At 34.2% G+C, this 23,462-nt stretch overlaps 2 protein-coding genes and 1 non-coding gene across 5 annotated transcripts; 1 reads left to right on the forward strand and 2 right to left on the reverse strand.

Moving 5' to 3' along the window:
* The first annotated feature begins 2,250 nt into the window (after positions 1-2,250).
* On the forward strand, positions 2,251-8,683 carry LOC115986798 (protein FAR1-RELATED SEQUENCE 2). 3 transcript variants are annotated; one of them, XM_031110120.1, is made up of 9 exons: positions 2,251-2,345; positions 5,118-7,264; positions 7,362-7,418; positions 7,517-7,585; positions 7,720-7,785; positions 7,870-7,938; positions 8,035-8,100; positions 8,192-8,266; positions 8,451-8,683. In XM_031110120.1, exons 2-9 carry the CDS (start codon positions 5,165-5,167, stop codon positions 8,535-8,537), a joined length of 2,589 nt encoding a protein of 862 aa, XP_030965980.1. In that variant the 5' UTR covers positions 2,251-2,345; positions 5,118-5,164; the 3' UTR covers positions 8,538-8,683. The 3 variants fall into 3 exon arrangements, with proteins under 3 accessions (XP_030965980.1, XP_030965982.1, XP_030965981.1); XM_031110122.1 differs by having other exon boundaries at positions 8,457-8,683; XM_031110121.1 differs by having other exon boundaries at positions 2,286-2,746.
* Positions 8,684-11,024: 2,341 nt separating this feature from the next.
* On the reverse strand, positions 11,025-11,097 carry TRNAF-GAA. The gene has a single exon. It is a non-coding gene; the product is annotated as a tRNA-Phe (tRNA).
* A 432-nt stretch (positions 11,098-11,529) lies between these two features.
* Positions 11,530-21,566, reverse strand: LOC115986732 (cytochrome P450 97B2, chloroplastic). The gene is made up of 14 exons (XM_031109995.1): positions 21,312-21,566; positions 21,042-21,222; positions 20,306-20,413; positions 19,700-19,784; positions 18,046-18,287; positions 17,036-17,209; positions 15,128-15,175; positions 14,871-14,930; positions 14,226-14,312; positions 13,978-14,066; positions 12,766-12,857; positions 12,382-12,443; positions 11,998-12,147; positions 11,530-11,909 (listed from the first exon to the last, which is right to left on the reverse strand). Exons 1-14 carry the CDS (start codon positions 21,497-21,499, stop codon positions 11,691-11,693), a joined length of 1,785 nt encoding a protein of 594 aa, XP_030965855.1. The 5' UTR covers positions 21,500-21,566; the 3' UTR covers positions 11,530-11,690.
* Between the last annotated feature and the right edge of the window lie 1,896 nt (positions 21,567-23,462).

A 23,462-nucleotide genomic window follows, 5' to 3' on the forward strand; every position in this document is an offset into this window, starting at 1 on the left:
AGTTTTCAAGAATCAAGTTAGTTTTAAGTTTTCAAAATAGACTTATATTCAAAGTTTTATATTGTTGTGTTATTCTGTTTTTACAACATATCTCTCCCAAAATATTCACCCATATATCTCTCTTCATCCACTCACTCTATTTCTCTTGGGTCTTTTATGGTATCAGAGGCATATTCTCTTGAAATGCGCATTCATTATTTTCATTATTAATAAGTAATTCTATGGAAGATTGCTCTATGGATCTTGAGTATGAGTTCGTTGGTCATCTCATTGTTTTGAAATTGAGAGTTTAGGGTGGTCATAACAGTTGTCCAATAAGACAACTTGATTGAGTCATTCTAGGCTATTAACTATGGATTCGATTTTTAGGAGTTCTTCCCCTAGGTCCCAAGTGTCGAATTAAAGTGATAATGAAGAAATAAATGTGATGCAATTTTACTTTCAAGTTATCAGTATTAGAAAATTTTGAAGACAAGTCATTGTTGTAGAATTTGGACATATGATAAAATTATTTACGATAATTATTGTTCACGTAAAGATTCACGTAGAGAATTAGGAAATTATTTTTGAAAGTTACTATGCGGAACTATATGGTACTTTTCACTTTTACTATCTCCCCTCCCTCCGCGCGGGTAAAGACTAAAGACAGGGTTGGACACAACCATTTGAAACATCAAAATCCTAAGTTTCTCCTTTGTATCATAAAACCTCTCCTTATCAATATCCAAAAATCCTTCCCTTGTATTAGAAAAATTATCATTATAATATTTTCAAGTATTTGAATAAAAATTATTGTTTGAACTTTGAAGTATTACCCTATGTTTTCAAGAATCAAGTAAGTTTTAAGTTTTCAAAATACATTTATATGCAAAGTTTTATATTGTATAATTGTTTTTGTTCTTGCAGAATATCTCTAAGATGGCGAAGAAGAAGAATTAGCAAACTCTCCTTTCCCTCACCAGTATTTTAAAGATTCTCAAGATCAGTATGAAGACTATCATTTAAAAAAAAAAAAATATATATATATATATATATATATATTTCTAGATAGCACATGGGTATTATTCTGCATCAAGAATCACTTGTATTAGTTCAACAATAATTTTTCATCAAGACAAGTTTTCTTTTTTAGTTCTTAATAAATACTTCTATAAAATAATCAATTTTTTTTTCTCTAATAAAGTTGATTTGTCTTTTACAAAATTAAAGTGATTTTTTAAAATATAATTCTCTCTTTTTTTTTAAAAAAAAATTTAAAATGATATATATATTTCATGTTATATAAGTGACTAACCAAAGGATTTTTTTTTTTCGGAAAAATAATATAATTTTATTTATAAATTAAAAATAAAGTTGTGATATCATAAACTTGTTTTGGAGAATAGTCTTTCTTTGTATTGAAATCGTGATTTCGAATATCGATCTCAATGCAAAACTTAAAATTCAATACTTAAAAACACACAATTTCCAAAGAGAGAATTTTTTTTTTTTTGATAATATTATTTTGGAGAATAGTTTTTTTTTTTTTGGTATTGAAATCGTGATTTCAACGTGAGACAATTACCACAAAGCTAAACCTAATTTATATTATTTCCTTTTAATGGATATTAAAGCTAATTTGTAGAATTTGCCTCCTTACTTGCTTCGGATATTAACGGATTGTATTATTGTAGGCTTGTAGTCGCTATTTTGGTCTCTGTGGCCAGTGTTTTTTTTTTTTTTTTTTTTTTTTTTTTTTGAGAAGAAAGCCAACGCTTAATAGTAAGGGAGGCCATTTGAATCGGCTTGAATTACATGAAAATGATTTTGCAATATATCTTCTATCCAGACTGACATTGTACGTGAAAGAATTATTTTACGTGTAAGAAAGTGTGCAACCTTATTGCTGTGTCTAAGTACATGAGAAAACTTGGACATGTGTCCAACATCCAGCGTGTCCAGTGAAAATTCCACTTAACACAAGCCGTGTCCAAAATTGAAAAGCTCACAGTTTTGAGGCAAGGAAATGAATGTCATTAGGGAGATGTCCAAACTGGCTGAATGATCATTTCCCTTCTTTTTTTTTTTTTTGGTCAACGATCATTTCCTTTTAACTGTGGCCAGTTAGTTCTATATATTATTTCCTTTTAACCAAAAAAAAAAAAAAGAAGCTAATTTATATAATTAATAATTAAATAATATTAATTTTTTCTCAAAAAAAAAAAAAAAAAACTAAAAATAGAGTTTTTATTTTGGACCCGACAAAAAATATAGGATAAAACTGAATCCGGCCGACTTTGAGTTACAGTCAGAGATTACGGTACTCCAGTTCTTCACTCTTCACTCGTTTACTTTTACTCACGTTGGTAAGCATCGAATCTCTGCGATTGGTTGGATTTCGATTTGGATTTCTCGTCCTTTTTATATGTCTTAAACAAAAACAAAACACACAAAATTGAAGTCTTTTTACAATTACTGTGTCAGTCATTATTACTAAGCTGAGTTGAGAGTTCAGATTATATGTATGCATTTCTGCTCTCAATTTATTTAGTTATTATTATTTTTAGGATTCTGGGTGCTCTCAATCTTGTTTTGATATTTCCAAATACTGAGGTTGTTCTTTGTTAGGAAATTGGGGTCTCTTCTGTGTAATATATGTTTATATGCTTGTGATCTTCAATTTGTGTTTAGCGGTATTGTGGTTTGAATTAAGAGAAGTCGGGCCTTGGTGCAATTGTCAGGTGCCTTCTACCCAAAAAAAAAAAGGGTATGAGCCTTTTTGGTTTGAATTAAGCTTCGATTAAATTTTACATCAATTAACTTTGTCCCTTCTATTCTGTGACTTGAAATTAATGTATTGAAGAATGATATTTTGTTTTCCTTGTTTGAACGTGGGCAGTCACAAAGATTAATGGGTAAACTTCATTTTGGTGATAACTCCACTTCCTGATGATATAAAACACTAGCCATGAGTTTATGTTTTTTAGTAGTTTTGACAGAATTTTCTAGACTCTGCCATAAAGGGAAAAAATGGAGGAAAAAAGGCCAGTCTGCTATCTTATGATCTTATCAGTTCTAGCATCTTTTTTCGCCTTTTTCCATCCTTTCGGAGAAGCATATAGATATTGTTTTGAGAGTCTTAGACTAGTTGGTGTGGGCTTAGTTATGGATTTATGTTCTAGTTGGGCTCTCCATGCACTACTAAGCTTTTTGTTTGGATACTTTAACATGGTATTGAAGCTCAATTGGTTTGTTTCTGCCTTCCTGGACTTCACGTGCCAGGCCTATTTGTCTTTGTTTCCATTTTAGTTAGTTTGGGTTTGATGCTTTATTAGAGTTAAGGAAAGATCATTTAGAAGAAAAGAAATCGAGCTAAAATGTTTTTGTATTTTTAGTAAGTTTTAGCCCCAAAGGGACGGGGAAAGGGGAAATTCGAAAATGTTATCACATATATCATCGAAAATGCCATTGCAATACTTTCTTCTTTTTGGTTTGCACTTGTATATTGGATTGGTTTATTACATTGTGCAATAATGGCTAGGATTTTGGTGCTTCTCTCAATTGCATGGTAAGCCTTAATGATCTATTACCTTCCTTTTGTAACTTATGCAACATTAGATGCACTAGGAAACAGTTCTTTTGGAAAGAAGGGTTGGTAGATTAGCAAGATCCAGGAGCAGGATATAGGCTTGACACAGTATGGAAATGGTAGTGTGCTCAATTTTGTTCTTAAGAAGACAAGACATAGACATGATGAGGACTTGGTAATGAATGTATAATTTTATTAAATGCACACAACAACAACAAAACCCTAGTCCCAAGACTTTGAGGATAATTTTCTAAAATGCTTACATATATGATGTACCAAAACATGTATGTGTGTGTGTGTGTGTGTGTGGAGTCATTCAGTAGAATCTTATACTCTGAAAGATGCAAGTTGAGAAATCCCTCACTAGTGACGCATTGCATCAGGCCTTAGATATAGTGAAGGGTGGAAAGTGTTATCTAGGGTGTTTCTTGTAAGCTACACACTACATTAATGCTCAGGTGAAATGTGAAATGGACAAGAGTTCCTGCACTTTGATGGACAAGTATAGGTAAAGAAATTAGTCGAATAAAATAGGATTTATATAGGCACTTGGAATATATGGTCCTTAACAGACTAATCGAAATAGTAGATTCAATGACTAGGAGGATAATAAACATAGTGTGCATTCAAGAAACTAAGTGGGTAGGTGAGAAAATCTAGAGAATTTGAGCATAAATTATTTAATTATGGTATACACAAGAAGATAAAAATAGAAATGGAGCAGGGATCCCACGACTCTCACCTAGTATTACAACTTTTTGTCAATGAAATTTGATTAATGTTGGTTTGTGCTAGAAAATAGGGGCTGTAATATAGTATGGTGGATGACCTGTACTAGAACGGCTATAGGTACTGTGAATCAAGAATCCAAAGAGTGTTAGTCACTTGCGTAAGAGTGATTGCAAGTTCTGATGTTGCAGGAGTGAAAAATTATTTTTAGTGAAGATGAAGGTATATGTTTGCAATCACTGTAATTGAAAAATGAAACAAGTTCCTAGTTGCTGATAAATATACTTATTGTGGATTGCAGTCTTTTTGTGTGAATTTGAATGAGAGCAACTAAGGTTTCGTTATTTATAGTGTTTCTTGTATGTTATTAAATATTAATAATTTGAAAAACTCAATGGTGAAAATCAAGTAGCATAAAGTCTTTTAATTTGTTAGAAATTATAGCCTTGGATAGAACAAAGAACAGGATTTATATGGCATATTCAATCGCACCAAGGTTCTTCCTTATATGTTCTTCCACTACAACCTCCCTTTACAAGTCTATATATGCATTGAATATTTCATAGATATAATCATCCTGATGCATGAGTGTGTTTTTTTTTTTTTTTTTTTGGGGGGGGGGGGGGTTGGTGTAGTTCTTAAAATGCCAAGCCCAATTACTGTTTTTGGGTGGAACAAGTATACTTTTAGCCTAGCAACCTAAACAATTTCAATTTTTTTATTAATTCTTTAATAGTTCTGTTTATTCAATTAACTGTCGTATCTGTTCAATTCAGTCTTCATTTGGTTGTAAACTAATTCCTACCTTATGTCCTTTCAGGAAATTTATTAAAATAACCTTCTCTATTGAATAAACTGTATTTCATCATGGAGATAGATCTTGAACTTCCTTCATGTGAACATGAGAAATTAGATATTGGATCAAATACAAATATTGATGATGTGGATAGTGCAGATAGAATGTATGTTGAGGAAGATGATGTAAATTCTCCTACAACAAGTGAACATGTTGAGGAAGTATTTGGACCAAATGCAAGTGTTTCCACTATTCAAAATGAAGTTGATGTTAACGCCGTCGGGCTGAATGGTGTTAACAAAAGTGTCACTTGTGAGCCCCATAATGGCTTGGAATTTGAGACAAAGGAGGCAGCATATTCTTTCTACAGAGAATATGCTCGGTCTGTGGGATTTGGCATCACTATAAAAGCCAGTAGGCGCTCAAAAAAATCAGGAAAATTTATTGATATAAAAATTGCCTGTTCAAGATTTGGAAGCAAACGTGTCTCTAGTTCAACCGTGCAACCACGACCATGTTTAAAGACAGATTGCAAGGCAGGGTTGCATATGAAGCGGACACCTGAAGAGAAATGGGTTGTGCATAGTTTTATCAAGGAGCATAACCATGATATTTGTCCACTTGATTTTTATAATTCTATCAGGGGACATAACAAGCAACCTGGTATTGTTGCTTGTCAAAAGAAGGGTTTGCAGTTGGCTTTAGATGAGGGAGATGTACAGGTGATGCTTGACAATTTCATGTATATGCAGGATGACAATCCCAACTTCTTTTATTCAATAGACTTCGACCATGAAAAGCGCTTGAGAAGTGTGTTCTGGGTTGATGCAAAGGGTAGGCATGATTATATCAATTTCAGTGATGTAGTCTTCTTTGATACCTTTTATGTTAGAAACAAATATAAAGTTCCTTTGGTTCCTATTATTGGAGTTAATCATCACTTCCAGTACATTCTTCTAGGATGTGCATTGATTGGCGAGGAGACTACATTAACTTTTGTTTGGTTAATGCAGACCTGGCTTAAATCAGTAGGTAGCCAAGCTCCAAGAATAGTAATTACTGATCAAGACAAGTTCTTGAAAGAAGCTGTTGCAGATGTATTTCCTGATACACGCCATTGTTTTTGTTTGTGGCATATATTGAGGAGGATTTTTGAAAATTTGGGTGGTATCATAAATGAAAATGAAAAATTTATGGCAAAATTTAACAAATGCATTTACCGGTCTTGGACAGATGAACAGTTTGAAAAGAGATGGTGGAAAATGGTTGATAAATTTGAACTGAAGGAGGATGAATGGTTCCACTCATTGTATGAAGATCGTAATAAGTGGGTCCCAACCTACATGCGGGATTCGTTTTTTGCTGGACTCTCTACAACTGAGAGATCTGAAAGCATAACCTCATTCTTTGACAGGTACATATGTAGGGAAACTTCATTCAAGGAGTTTATTGAGCAGTATAGAACATTTCTGGAAGACAGGTATTACATGGAAGCCGAGGCTGATTTTGAAACACGCCACAAACAACCTGCATTAAGATCTCTCTCACCTTTTGAGAAACAAATGTCGAGAGTTTATACTGATGCAGTATTTAAGAAATTTCAGTTTGAGGTTTTGGGAGTGGTTTCTTGTCATTCGCAAGAAGAAAGGGAAGATAATGGGACTGTGATATACCGAGTTGATGATTTCGAAGAACGCCAGAATTTTGTTGTAGCTTGGAATAAAGCAGAGTTGGATATATGTTGTTTATGTCATTCATTTGAATACAGGGGTTTTCTTTGTAGACATGCAATACTTGTTCTTCAAAATTGTGGTCTTCCCAACATTCCATCCCACTATATTTTGAAGCGTTGGACAAAAGATGCAAAGGTCAGGCAGCCTACCAGTCAAGTATCGAATGGGCTTCATTATAGGGTACTACGTTTCAATGATCTATGTAAACGGGCCATGAGATTGGTTGAAGAAGGTTCTTTATCTGAGGAAACTTACAGTATAGCATTTCAAGCATTAGAGGAAGTATTGAAACATTGTGTGGGTGTGAACAATTCTGTTAGGAGTGTTTTGGAACCCAACAAATTGGCAATTCATGGTTTCCTTGACATTGAAGAGGAGAATCAGAACAACAGCATGGCCAAGTCATCTAAGAAAAAGAAAACATTTAAAAAAAGAAAGGTGAGTTACTGCCTAATGATTGACATGCAGGTATTATATCTTCTAAATAAGCTATATGCAGTGAAGCATCCTAAAGCAGATTCTGTGTGTATTGTAGGGACGCTCTGAGCCTGATGGTGTAACTATTGGGATTCAAGAGAGCTGCCAGCAGATGGTTTGTCCCATATTAATTTTGAATTTCAGATTATATTCTTTAAGTTGCAAGATGATCTTTATAATGTTATGCACTTCATTATGGGTTTACATATGTAGGAGCAAATGAGTTCAAGAGCACACAACCTGGATAATTGTTATGTTCCTCAACAGGACCTGCAAGGGGTGGTAAGGAATGTCACGTGTGAGATATTGGAAGAAGAATTTTGTTTAGGAATTTTTTAAAAAGTAAATGTGTATGATAATTACAGTATTGTCATTAGCTAGATGTTTCTCAGATGTGGTTGCTTGTATTTTTGTAGGAGCTAAGTTCTAGAGCTCCTGCTTTTGATGAATATTTTGATGATCAACAAAATATAAATTCCGTGGTATGATGTCATCTAGTCTCGATAGTGGTTTTGTATCTTCTAATTGATGATAATTTAAATTTGGTGCCTTTTTACCTATGACAGGGACAGTTGAACTCAAATTCTCCTATACGTGATGATTATTTTAGCAATCAACAGGGCTTGCAGGGGCTGGTATGTGGCTTGCTATTATTCAACCTTGTTAAGTTTGCATAATGTTTCAGAAGCAAGCAATGCATATGTTTCTGACAAATTGTCTCATTTCTTCAGGGACAGTTGCATTCGTTAGCATCACGTGTTGGTCAATATGGGACCCAACAGAGCATGCAAGGACTGGTACTTGATCAATTAGTCCCTTTCATCCTTTAAGAATTTGGTTTGACCCATAGAATGCTTATAAAGAATGTCTTGGATTGGGTTTTTGCAGTTGCAGGCACAGCTTAGTTTCAAAGCGCCAGTGATTCATGGGTGTTTTGACATACAGGACAATCTGCAAGATATGGTATGCATTTAAATTGGGATTATGGATTTTTCCTTTCAAATGAGGGTTTTTTATTTTTATTTTTTTGGGTAAGTTACATATGCACCCGATAGATTTTGAACCCATGACTTGCCCACCATGGAGAAAGTTCCGTACAAGCCAAAGCTCTTTTGGTTTAATTCATGAGCATTCTCTTTATCTGCAGGAACAGACCATGGGTTCCTCACAGTTTCACAACATTGCAACGAAGCATCTACCCAGTAAGCACCTTTCTCGGCACCTGGAAAGGTAGCATGCCCATCCACTTAGATTAGATGAGGATAGATAGAGGAGTTGTCAATTAGTTCTCAAGTGTAATCAAGTCAATTGATTTTCCTTCCAAAAATTCCTTCTTGTAAATTTATGCATTCTATAAAAAAAAAAGGTATATAAATATAATGCATCTCTCTCTCTCTCTAGTTACTAGAAAATTTAAGATTTTCAACCAAGATTACCTGACCTCAAACCATCAAAGAAGATTTGCGGTTCAATCCTGTTGTATTCCTTATTTTTGAATGTTTAACATCCCTTATAATTTCTTATTGAGGATCATATGTTACCTCATATTTTAAGATATTCATCAAATCACTGAAGTAATTGTTGACATCCATCCCCCCTTCCCAAACCAAGATTACTTGACCTCAAACCATTAAAGAAGATTCATGGTTCAATCCTATTGTATTCCTTATTTTTGAATCTTTAACATCCCTTATTATTTCTTATTGAGGATGAAAGGTTTTACTTCACCATCCTATTTCCTATTTCCTCTTTTTGAGTTTTGCCTTTTTTTTTTTTTCAAAACAAAAAATTAGTGCTCTTCTGCCACTCCTTGCATGCTTAAGCAACATAATTAAGCTAAAGCACACAGACACACTGTAGAGGGAGGGGCAGACTTGGTATTTTCTAATCTATCCCTCTTCTCATTTTCTCTCCTAAAATCACCCCAAATTGGGGAGATAGAATTTTGGTAGGATTGGGGGGGAAAATACCTGAGCCCCACCGCAATCTCTCCAATTTTCCACCCCAACCAAACAACCAAAGAAACCCTACTGTCCCCTATTTTTTTATATTCCATGTTTTTACCCCAGCCAAATGAAACCTTAAGGTTTTTCCCGGTACGATTAGAATATATATTTGGAAGGGGTGTAGGTCTAAAGGTCTTTGTGGCTCATGCTCGGCATGGAGACAGTGGACCTTTAAGGCCAAGCTAAGTGGGAAAAATCTCGAGACCTCTGCCTAAGCCATAGATTTTTTATTCAGAAGTTGTGTTCAAAATAGGGTCTCTATTTTCACACCACCAATTTTTTATAACATCACAACCTTTGAATTTATAAATGTCACAAAGAAAATTGTTCATAACAAAAATGATATTAAAAACAGTACAATCTGAAACTTCGATGACCACTTATTCTATTTGCAATGGGCTTCAGCTATTCAATTTGCAGCATTTGTTCCTTGAGAATAACAACATCCATCACCCATGAGATTAACAACGTCCATCACATCCTCCATACTTCATCCAAGTTGTCAGACCTTGTAGAAGTAACTGTACTCCCACTCTTCACTGCGTCACAAATTTGGCTTAAGTGTTTGAGTAAAGATTTGAACACCAACGCCTCTCTTCCCTTTCTTATCTTGGAGCCTAGAGTTAACACCCTTCTTTCCTCTATCCCTGGTAGGTTCAACTATGAGGTAGGCATAGAACTATCAGGGATATCCTTAATGCCATGGTGTGTGAGGTTATGTTCATCACCTTACTTACCTAAACCCTCCAACAGTGGATCTTTAGTAGCACTATATATCTATAGTTCAAACCCCACCTGACAATCCCCCATTATCAAATTATCCCAAAAAAAGAAAAGAAAAAGAAACAAAACCTAAACAATTAAGTATGTCTAAATTATTTTGGGCACATGATAAGAAAGTCTTGTTTGAGTTATATGAGTTGTCTAAAAGCCTTGCTAGCTTTGGCCACATCATAATGGCATGCCTGAAATCGTGGCTGGCCACCTCACCCATGGACATGTCCCTCATGACGCATTTTTGGGCACCTCATTATGCTAGCATTTTTTTTTTTTGGGGGAGGGGGGAAGGGGAGAGACAAAGACAGAGAGTAAAAAATACTTAGGAATGACAATGGGGGCAGAGCGGGACCGGATTATAGGTGCTTCAAATTGATCACACCAAATCAAACTATTTTTAATTAAGCAACTCAATAGTATAAACCGAAGTATTTAACCAGACAATAATTAAAAAAAAAAGTCTTAGTATCTTAACATTTTACTTAATAATAAAGTTACTAAGAATTTCGGGTGTATTTTTAAAATATAAATAAAAGATAGGGGTAATCTCATCCAAATCCACCCCTACCACCTCAATGCGGTGTGAAAAATAAGTCAAAATGCACACATGGCTGGCAAATCAAGTTAAAGTAGGGCCAAAAAAAAAAAAAAAATTTTGCCATCCCTAAAGGGAAGAGGGTTTGAGGAAGAAAATGTTACTAATGTGGAGGATATAAGCCTGGGCCCACCATAGTACATGTCAAACTCCGACTAACTGATCAAGTTCATGAATCACCAAAAGAATAATTGACTTGACTGAGTGTAATGCAATTTGGTTGGTGACTCATTTCATGGACCAAATAGAAACTGTATTAATGGGTTGGACCTAAAAGATAAAAAAATATGGGTCATTGACAAACACGAGAAAGCCTCAGTGGAAAAAGTAAAACAAGAAAAAATGCGGTGAGCGTGGATCGAACACGCGACCTTCAGATCTTCAGTCTGACGCTCTCCCAACTGAGCTATCCCCGCTTGTTGTCGTTGTCTTTACGTTTACCATTTTATATTTACAGTATCTCTGAAAATAAAATATTTTACTATAATATTATCATAAAATTGGGTGAAAAGTGGAGATATGCTGAAGTCATTGTCTAGTTAAAAGAACGCCATTTTTCTCTCCTCCCCATTGTACAATATGATTTTGTATAAATGATAAAGTCTATTATTGTATTTGCTCAGAAAAATAAGAAAAGTTTGATATCCACAATATATTCAAGAGATTTGAAAGGCTATTATTAACATTACACATCCTTATACTTACTCTGGTTAATGGGGATTAATTTTAAAGTTTGGAAAATATATACTAATTATTTTAGCTCTCAAAAATCAAAATTGTTTCGTTCTAATTTAAGAGAAGTGATGCTAATTTAAAAGAAGTGATGCGGAAGAAACAATTCCAAGAGCTGAAATATCATCTCCCTTACTAATTTATTCATATTGGAACCCATTCTTCAAAATTTTATAATCTTTATTCTCTTTGTGGATATTTTTTGAGAGTCCCATAATTGGTTACGCCAGTTGTTAGTACATGCACCATACAAGTTTTATCAATACATGTATCTCCTTTATGTTAATCGCTTCTTCAATTTGCACCACATTCCATTCTTTGTGTGCATTGTTGCCCCAGTGACCAATTCCACCGATTCTGGAGATCCTTTCAGCTCCACATCGAACTTTTGCAACAACAAAGCCAATGCCACAGTGGACTCCATTAGTGCAAATTGGTCTCCAACACATTTTCTTGGTCCTCCCCCAAAGGGTAGGAATGCAAAATCCGCTATTATCTGATGATTGCAACCATCAAATCTATATTAAGAATATGAGATCATGAAACTATGTATGCTTCAAAAAATATGGAGACTATTAAGTGACCTCATTTGGGTATAATGCGCCAGGGCTTCGAGATGGATCAAACCCAGCCCATCCTTCAATGTCTTCATTCTTTTTTTGCACTAAAAACCTCTCTGGCTCAAACTCATTGGGTCGGTCCCAAAAGTATGGAGATCTATGGAGATTATATACCTGAATGTGACAAAATATTGAGGAATATTATGTTAAAGAAAGAGAATAAATTAAGTTGTAAGCAAAAGTGAAATGCAAATAACTTAAGTGTGCACTTGTCTAATTTGTATGCGTATATAAGAGTAACCTTCTGGCAGATAGGGTTAAGTTCCACTTAAGCATTACATTTAAAACAAGTTCTACCTGTCAATATAAAGCACAAAGATAAAAGCGATATAAATGCTTTCTACTCACAGAAAGGAAAATATCAGTCCCGGCAGGAATCTTATAACCATCTTTGTCACCCCTGTACCCTCCTGCAAGTTTAAAATAAAGTCCGATTCTTAACCCATTTATCAAAAGAAATAAATGTTTATAAAATTATGTATGCAGGAAAAAGACAAGCACATCACTTGTAGACAGTCCGGTTCATGTCTTCATAACCACATGAACCAGATGAAGTTGTTGCATGGACTGATGCAACCTCAAAAGAATCATAATGGCACAATTCAGTTTTTTGCAAAATAATTCATACAAATTTTAAAATTCATATAAAATGAGTAGAAAGGCTAATGCTTTTTTATAAAATCATGAATCAACAATATCCATCTTTCTAGTGTTTTCAGCAAAAAGTAATACCTGGTAATACATCTGATCTGAGAGAACGTCTAATTAGCAAAGGAGGCTGCGGATACAAGCGCAGAACTTCTACAACAATAAGTCTAATATACCTGAAAGAGTGGAATATTACACAAATTGTTAATCTGCTAATTATTAGAAAATGGTGCAAAAGACTGAATACAAGCAATCTTGGGCTGTTTGACGTCTGCTCAGCAAATTTAGGTATTCAGTCTAAGACTTAAGCTAGGTGAACTAGGACAAGCTTGGGCAAACCTATTCAGGCTTGGGTTGCTATTGATCGGCCAAGGTCAAGCTTGATTGTTGGAACCTTCCATGTAACTCTTTTGTTGCAGTCTATGCAAATTTCAAACATAAATTAATTGTAACCCATAAGTCTATCATACTCTTTAAGATTCTCATGTCATCAATGATATAGCATCAAAAAATTTAGAATGAAATACATTTCAAACCCCACAATTTAGGAGTATTTTCATATTAAACTCCACACTTCCAAAAGTTTCAAATGAAAACCTACACTTTCAAAAACATTTCAATTCAAACTGCACACCCATTTAACTATTTAAGTCGATGCCATAAACAGATAATACTTAAACAAAACTATGCAGTGTGATTATTTCAATAGATGTGTCCGTTATATGGACATTATTTCACTCAAGCCACGTGGTATCATTTTTTTTTTAATCGTATTTTCCATTAATGGCATCACATGTAATGGGTTTATGGTTTAAATTCAAACATTTTTAAACTGTGAAGTTTAATTTGAAACTTCTGAAAGTGTTGGGTTAAAACCACCCATAAATTAGGGGTTCAAAATGTAATTTAACAAAAAATTTAAGTACTTTTCCCCCCGATAGATTATGCCACTTGTACACATATGAGAAAGAAACCATTACTCTTCCCCTTCTGGGAGAAAGAGATGCCATTTCGTCTAAGCCATTGGCTAAAACAAAAAATATCACTGTCAAAAAGGCACCAACATGAATAATTACATTGGTGATCCTCTAAAATAAGGTATCCATTTATGCCCTCATTTTAACCATGTTCCTAGCTCATAACACTGCAAACTTAATGATATATTGCTACATCTACTTGTTTCATTGTTATTATATGCTAAAGCGTATTTTACGTGGGTACCAATACAAAGGCTTTTTCAACATAGAGCTACTGGTGAATAGAACCAATTCATAAAAGTACCAATCAGTGACCTACTCCAATTTTTTAACCAATTCAAAGGTTGGTCTCCCCTGGCCAAGCACTGAATCAATCTCTGCTTGAGCTTTTTTCATTTTGGAGGGGTTCTGCAATTTAGAAAATCAAAATGCATGAGCATGGTCGCATCATCTTTACGAGAAGAAAAGAGCCATTGATAAAAGTAAGTCATGGAAGAGCATGTATTGAGAACCCATTTTCATGAAACTTACAATGCTATATCAAAAGTTGGTAATGAAGAATCATACTTGTGCAAGCAGGAAAACAGCCCAAGTAAGAACGGCAGCTGTTGTTTCATGGCCAGCAATAAGCATTGTCATCAGATCATCCCGAAGCTGTCAAAAAAGCATGGTAGACATATATTTTATTTTGATAGGTAAGTAAGAATTTATTAATATATAAAAAAGACAACCCCCAGCACACGGGATATGTACTGGTGGTGTAATACAAATATAAAAAAATACAGCAGTCAATTAAATCCATCAAACTAGTGATAGAATGACTACTTTGAGAAGCCATCCAATAAAAAAAAAAAAAAAAAAAGGCTTAGAAAGAGAGATTTCACAGTCAGCCCTGAATTAAACAGAAGGCATGGTAACATAATTTTGAACTGTAATTATACATCCAAAAATGTCGAGGAAATATAGCTGGTTTAAGACAGGTCCAACCTAACAAATGGCACATCAGCACACAGACTTAGAGATGTTCCAATTTTTTCACCCAATTATTGACATGTCTAGAAAAAGATAAATGCATGGTATACATGAATAAGATTACAAAATTTACTGATTATCTAGAATCAGATGATAGAAAAAGCAAATACAGTTTTATCTGAGGAAGTTAATTTCTTGGCATGAAATCTTATTCCGGAAGATTGAAGGTGATATATTTACCTGACGATCATCAACATCAGCTCCCCGCATATCAACTAAGAAACGCAAAAGACTTGCATCCTGCATACTTCATAGTTACAATTCCAGAATCTCAAATTTTTTTTTTATAACTCCTACATATAAACAACTTTACAGTTTAACTAGTAAAAGTCAATCAGATGATATTTCAAACAGAGGATAAATACAGCAGAGAGCAAGAAAAGAGAAGGGGGGAGAGGTGGGGGGGAAGAGACAAAAAGTGAATGATGAGTCTCCACCTTGAGATTCAAGTAGTCTCTTTGCTGCAGCTTTTCAACATCTGTTTCCTGTCATACAACCTAAACAAAATCAAGTTTTTGAAACTAATTTCTAATTTGTTTGTGCACATGCTATTGGGAACCAAGCTAAGAACACATTGACTTGAGCCAGTAATATCATACATAATGTAATGTTCAGTACTTTATTAAACATGTACAGATTCATATGCAGTAATGAAGTTATTTTGATGAGATAAAACATAAAGGAATAGTTTTCATTGCTTTTCTTTTGTCCAAGAGTTATTGATGTTCTTTTCCGTATTAGTTATTAGAAATTACATCTTGAGACAAAAATATATCAGAGGGTATACCATGTTCTTATCAACATAGAATTTACAAATTTCAAGGTCCTCATCAATCGCTCAATTCTGAAAGAATGCAAACCATTTTAATTTTACTATATGCATCAAGAGTTAACTACCACCTTTATGCATACACAGTTAACAAAAACACATGATGCAGCAAAATTCTCATAGGCCTTTTTCTCCATTTTCTTGTTGCACTGCTACATTTCTTGCTTGTTTACTCACATCATGACTACTAGACGTCAGATTATGCCCTTCTTGACAACTTTGAGTGCTCTCATGATGCCTATTTATATTAAGTTAAATGGCAGGATTATATATACTGGGCTTGCTCAGTTGAGATATTCTTACAAGAAAAGGGCTTATTTGGTCATCTCTTATCTGGCAAGCCATCATACACTGCATCTATAAGAGATGCAAATATCTCTGATGACTTGATTTCCTTTCCCACCCCTGCTGCTTTACCAAGCCCTTGGGACCAAGAGGTTGTGGTGAGAGGGAGGCTGGCGAGTGGTGGGTCCTCAGCACGATGGATAGCTGGTGCAGTTGCACGGGACCTCAAAACTTGAAGCCACTGGTGAGAGGGGGTTTGGTGATGGGAGGATGAGGGAGTTATGGTGGGCCTTGTGGTGGCGGTGGTGAGGTGGCCTTGACGCAATCTTGACAGCAATAAACAAGAATGTTATATGGCTGGATGTCGATGGCAGTTTTGGGCTGATGTGTTGGTGAGGCTCATGATTGGAGGGTTGGATTTTGGTGGGTTCCGGTGACGACAAAAGTTTTTATTATTTATTTTTGGGTGGGTGATTTCAATGATGATGGGTCACTGGCAAGGGAGTCTCATGGTTGGTGGGGTACTTGATGGGTTCAGAGTGTTCGTGGCTGGTTTCAGGTCAGGTTTGTCTTGGGTTTGTGGGTATGAAACTTTCTGACGGATTGATGATGGGTGCTGGTGGGATGAGGGTTCAGTGCTTGCAAGGGTGGATTTTTGTTGCTTTCTTGGTTTCGCTGGAAATTGGATTTGGTTTACTCTAATACTAAGTTGATGCCATGCAATGTTGAAAAGAAGATAAAAGTTAAGGATAGGCCTCCTAAGAATCAGCACTTAGGGTTTGCCAGGAATTTGTACCAAGCAGAAAAACTTAGGAATTAACACCTAAGTTGGTAGGTAGCAATTGGAAAAATTCCATAGCTGACCCCAAAAATTTGTGTTAAGGCTTGATTTTTGTTGTTGCAGTATACAATGCATAATTTTCATAAGTTGTCACCAAGAGTTATTTGTGGCGCCCCAAAAAAATTATTAATTAATTAAATAAATAATTCCATAGTATAGGCATGTGGTAAATGTGGTTACCTTTCTACACATTTCAGGCTTAAAAGTTGCTATCACTGACATGGTACCTTCCGCACATTGATGAGTTTATTCAAGATAATTAATGATAACCAATATCTTCCAAATGCATAACAGTTGCTCACATTTGTAGAAATACATTTTCATCATTGCCTATTTAAATGACATTCAATCTTCATGTACATCCATCAAAGAGAATAAATATTTTCTCACCTGTCTGGTCTCTTTTGCATTTCTGATGAGTCCATCAAGACAGTCATTGATAACTTTAAGATCAGTCCGGAACTTCCGCTGCCTGGGGACTATCCACCTTGCCAAAGGAACTTTCCAGTATGGAATGTAGAAGGTGGATCTGTGCTCAGCTTCAAAAAGAGTGCCATATACTGCCTATAATATATTTTTAAAAGAGCCCATCATGAGCCTTATACTGATCTATACAAGAGATATACCCTCAACTATGAATGAAATTACAATGATCAAGCGTTTCAAGTAAATTGAAGAAGAATAATAGCCCTGAAGCATTCATCCACTCAAATAAAGAAGTAAGGACTGAAAGTTTTGGGTCTAAAATTGAACGTTCACACCCCTCAAAGCACCTAGCATTTCTCTATCTCCAACTGCTCCACATGAGACAATGAGGGATTGCCTTCCAAATTTTCATAGAGGTTAAATTAATACACATACAAACAACATCAATAAAGCCTTAATCCCAAGATTTTGGGGGTGCTATATGTTGATAGACTAAATGGGATCAACCATATGTATTCTTCTCCATCATTCTATACTATGGAAAATAAGACTCTTTTCCACATCTTTAATTAACACGTAATTTTTCACTACTCCTACCAATGCTGTTTATGGTCTTTCTCTACCTCTTTTCACGCCCATGCATTGAATCAATCACTCCTTTGTGCGGACACCAGAGCAAGGACGCAGGGCGAGGGAGGTTCATAACAATGAAAAATCTAAAATCCTGTTAGATTAATGATATCATATTTTGGAAGATTAATGTTCTGTGCATATTTACAGTGTCTATGATTTTTCAATAGGAGAGAGAGAAACGCCCCAAAAATATAGATGTGAGAGAAACTGTTGCTCTAATGTTTATATGAGATGCATATGTGTTTCAGCATAACTGATCCCTCAGTAAGAAAAGAAGAAAGTAGCTTGTTGACATGTAATGTTCAATGAATGCAACACCACAACAAAATTGATGGGCATACCTTAATTACAGGAGATTCTTTAGTAACAGAACCAAAATCATAGTTAAACACACCAAGCCCAATAATGTCAAGAGCCAAACTAGAAAACTCTGCTTCAAGATCTAACTCAATTGTCTTCCTCCCTCTGTTCAATGTCTCTTCTTGTAGAAGCTTCTCAAATTTCAATATTGTTTTTTCTGAACAATCAGTAAATATCTTGACCATAGCCTCCAAGTATAAGGCATGGAACCCAGGAGCAATAACTGTGAATTATTTTCAAATAAATGAAAAGAATCAGTTCCAGCATGAATTAACCATAAAAAATAGCTCTCTTCTCGCAAAGAATGGAACAACCATAGACACTGCTGAAGTATCAGTTCATAAAAAATTACATAATATATATAGACTCCCATGGAGGATATGATGTCTAAGTTCCCATTTCTATGAGCATCATTTTGCCTGCAACATATTATTATTCTAATATGATTAGATTTAAAATAGAACAAGAAGGTAGACTGATCATATATATATATATATATATATATATCTCAGAAGAAGTTGCAGATGGAATTATTAGACAAAATCAGTGCCATCTCATAATAAGGAAATAAAAAAAAGCTTGGAAGTGCTAATTTATAATAAGCAAAACAAGTTTAACCCCATTCCAGAAGTAATAATTTATATTCAGAAGTACCATTATGATTAATAAAATAATTGACCTTATATCAATAATCTTGTATCTAAGAACTCTAAGCTTTTAAATTTACCATATAAGCCTTTAGTCAGTAAAAAATAACTGGTTTACTTTTGTTGTAATTTAATGACTGGCATGCCAATTTTTTTAAGGAAGCAGATCACCAGTGAGTAACCATGGGTCCGGATCGAATTGCTCCATCACTGATCAGGTCGGTAATTTAACCAGTACAGACCATCTGCGTCTCTCAACAGCACCGGGTTAAAGTTGATTTACTATCCAGATCAGGATAGGTTGGTAAATACATAAATGAGTAATATTATATAATACTACAACAAAATTTGATTAAGTTATTAATTTCCTGCAAGGCATTGGGGAGGCACTGGATATCAGACCTCAGACTATCATGATATAGGTGCCTACTTTTTAGCCTTTATGCTGGTTGTCATCCATCACTACAAGCTAGAACACTTTGTACCTAACTAAACTAGAAGAAACTGCATAACATATAAAATTTACCAGTAAGTGCCTAACACAAGACATTAAGGATCACTTCCTGGCATTCAATTACTTATCATTGTATATCCTGTCTAATTTTTTACACTTATCCAACCGTATGAAGCGTCTAAGTTATGACAATTATTAAGAGCAAATTTTCTCTATAATTTTTTTTAGTGTAGTTCATCTATATATATATATATATATATAGTGCCAGGCAATATGAACTCTTACAACATACAACTTGACATTCCCAAAATTACCAATATGTACTTACATTTGTAGGAAAATCATCTTTTGATCTAAGCCACCTTTCAAAACTAACTAATCCCAAAGGATTTTAAAGAGACTATGACTACAGAGGAATTAGATACCAACAAATTGTGGATCATCATTTTAGTTGGAGAATTAATATAGTGCTAGTTGAGTTTTGTCATAAACTAAGGTGCAAAACCCAAAAATACATATTTTTTACTTGCTTACCTCTTCTCCTCTGCTTCCAAGTGTCAAGATCTGCAGGTATAAGTCCTTTGCCCATTATTGGTTCTAGTATATCAGCTAGGACTCCCTAATTGAGTTTGCAATAAGTTGAGTAATAATAGATTAGAATAAATAAATGATATGCAGAAAGTACTTAAAGATGACATATAATTTAAAAGTATGCTAGTCAAATCCCATAATGATCAAACATGCTAGCAAAGCTATCAAGATTCATAAGGTTTGGAATCATTTCACCTGGTAATGGTATTGTCATTTCTCTTGTGATTGATGGTTTTTCTCAATTAATTTCCCATACTATTGGCCTCAAGACCCAATTGAGACAAACAAAAACTAATGCCAACCTTATATGTTGGCAAAGGCTCAAAAGTCAAAACCCTATTTTATCAGCAAAAAAGAAATAAGATCTCTGGAACAGTCGTATAAATATGTGAGCTATAATTTAGATGATACGAGTATAGACCAAACAAAGAAAGTTCGTACATGCTTACATAAATAAAAGGCATTTTACATAAACTCATATTGACATCAATAATCATGTTGACAAGAGGAGGGATGGGTGGAGTCAAGAATCATATAGTTAGGTAGTACCTTGTCATAACAAAATGCATTTTCTCGAAGAACATGTCTTGCAACGATAGGATCCGATACAACAACAAATGCTTTTGGCCCAAAAGCAAGTTTATACACAGAGCCATGCTGCCAAGTTCAACAAACATGTTTAGAGGAGAGTGAACAATAGAACTTAGCATGTCCACAATTATCAAATCACGAAAGCACAATGCACATAAAAGAAAATGACAGTTAAGAACAAAAATTCAAATTTAGAACCCGGTTGGCACTGCAAATTTGTGGAGGGGGGAAGAGAAGATTTTACATGAAAACTTGAAATAATTTGCATTTTTAAAAGCTTCAATTGCATTTTTAAAAAGGGGTTTTACTAATGCATGCCTTGAGAGTATACAGTAGTAAACTATTTTAGGTAAATCTTAATGAGAAAATGAAAAAGTCATTTTTTTTTTTTTTTTTGTTGAGTTTTTTTCAATTTTCCTCCTAAAATGGATGATTAATGTATGCTTAAGTGCAGGCAGACATACATTAATTGAACCCTTTTAAAAATTATGTTTTCAAAACCCAACTTATAAATTCTCTATATCTAAAAAAAAGCACATTTTCAAACAGCTAACCCAAATGGACACTCAATAAATGCAACTCAACATTCAATAGAAACACTGCAGGGCTTTTTTTATTTTTTCAATCAACCAGCTGACAAGTGACAACTAAATCATCTAAAAGACAAATTTGCAAAAGAGGGTAAGTAAAGTACCTCTATGAACCAATCATAGAGTGAAAAGAAGAGAGGCCGATCAAACAAATCCGAGACTGCACCTTCAGCTATAGGCATCGACCCAAGACTTCCTCCACTTAACAAATTGGTAAGGAGGTTGCTAGCATTATCCAGTAAATTTCTTCTGGTTTTTGGTTCATCAGTACTTGTTGATTGACATCTAAAACACCATTATCATACAAATCCAATCACTCAAGGAACATGAAAAAAAGGAAATGGATAAAACCAAAGAACAAAAAGGAGAGGTACCTGATAGTACTACTAGTCCTTTTGGGGTTAGAATTGAGAGTCAGAGTGCGAGAGTGAAAATATGAGGAGGGCGTTGTGACAGTCATAAATCCCATATCATGATTTCTGTGGGAATTTCCATTACATAGAGGTGGGGGAGAGAGACCCAAGAGAGAAGCAGTCATGACCATGGACATTGCCATTGCCATTGCCAAGCTTTGGAGTTTGAGCGGTGAGTGTTTAACCTTTAAGTGTGAGTGACAGACCCACCCAACATAGGATAAAAGAACGCGGTTGTAAACTCGTAATTGGAGAGTGACGTCAGACGTTAGGACCAAAATATATATTATATATATATTTATTTATTTGAGAAACACTCACATCTACAAGAAAAGGGATACCATAAAGGAATATGTTCATACGTAAACACCAAAATTGCATGTAATAGTTAATGTTGTAGAGCAAAATATATAGTGAGGGGTTATGTATACAATATTTTTATAATAAATCATAGGTGATTAGTTGTTATTGGTTCAAATTTGAACCTAACACTAAGATTACATTTTTGTCCTAACAATAATAACTAATAATAACTTGTCACTTAAGATTTATTATAAAAATATTATAAAAATGTTGTGAATATATTATTTCTCAATTATATAATAATGGGCCGCGTGGGGGTGGAGTCAGATCAGCAGTGGGATAAGATGGGTTGAGGGTGGGTTGAAGGTTGGATGCATTTTTAAGTGGCTTCATTATCAATGATAAATAGCCTCTAATCTTTGAGACGTTAAAAATGAGATTTTAAAAAATTTTGTGATAATTTTTCTATTAAATATGTCCACTTTGCTCTTATAATAATTTTTTTTAAAACAATCTTATTTTTAAGTAGCTAAAAAATAAATTAAACCAAAACGACACATAGTTTGATTAAATTCTCACCAAACTTGATGAGTCTAAAATTCACATACCTTGAGACAAAGAGTTTGTAGAAACAAAAAGAATGAGCAAAGTGAGTTTTATAGTGGATTGTTACAACTGTCTTATATATATATATATATATATATATATATTTTACTAATGTATATCCTTAGGGCATATGTTAATAAACCATTTAAAAAAATATATTATGAAAAAATAATTAATTTTTTTGACAGTTTTTTCAATCTTTCATAAAAAGTTTCTTAAAATTGATGGTTATTTTGTACCCTAAGGGCCTACATTAACCAAACCCTATATATATACACATAAATAATACCCAATAAAAAGTAAAAACACATATTACACATATACATGTAGCCAAAACAACCAAGTTTATGAACGTATATTTGACTAAAGAATAATAGTAATCAAATAATCTTAATTTATTTATGTACATTTTGTTTTAGATTATTGTATTTTTTTACATATTATTCTTTATCGTATATTTATACAAAAATATGTTCACGTGGGGCCAGCCAGCCAATGATAAGACAATATTTTCTTTTTAATAAGTTTGAATTTTGAAATGAAGCTCACGTTGGGTTTGTCAACATTGAATAAAATAACTTTGGGTTATAGAGACACGTACTTTTGGGAGAATGGATCACCAAATTACCGGATCTTATTCTTTGCTTACTTTACTAACTTCTCATGATTTTCTTTATGGAACACCTCCAAGTTATCGGAGAGGCTACTAGAGTCTCTCCTAATTTCCATGTTCCAAATTTTAGGGAATAGTAGATGGTGTCCTAAAGAGATGACTTATTTTGAGAGAACACTAAAAAACTATATGTATGTTCACTTATTGTGACTATTAACCTGACTGTTATAGGAACACTTTAAATACTAGTAGAATTCACCTACTATTAAATATATGTTATCTCTAAAAGTACTCAATTGCTAAGTTTAAATTACTTCACTACTGATCTTGACAATTCATATCAATATCAGTTAGTTTAAATTTAAACTTACTTATCAAATAACTTATGTGGACGATCTATGTGCCATGGTTTATGGCTTAAGTCAAACCAGCCGAATTTCTAATAGTCAGTAACATTAATTATTACTTCACAGTCATCATTACACACAAAACTAAAAAGTAAGATTGTAAAAGAAGGCAAAAGACCCATTAAAAAGAAGTAAAAAAAAAAAAAAAAAAAAAAAATTATGGTCTGTGGAAGAAGGAACGGG

Source organism: Quercus lobata, chromosome 4, assembly GCF_001633185.2.
Source record: "Quercus lobata isolate SW786 chromosome 4, ValleyOak3.0 Primary Assembly, whole genome shotgun sequence".
Classification (NCBI taxonomy): domain Eukaryota; kingdom Viridiplantae; phylum Streptophyta; class Magnoliopsida; order Fagales; family Fagaceae; genus Quercus; species Quercus lobata.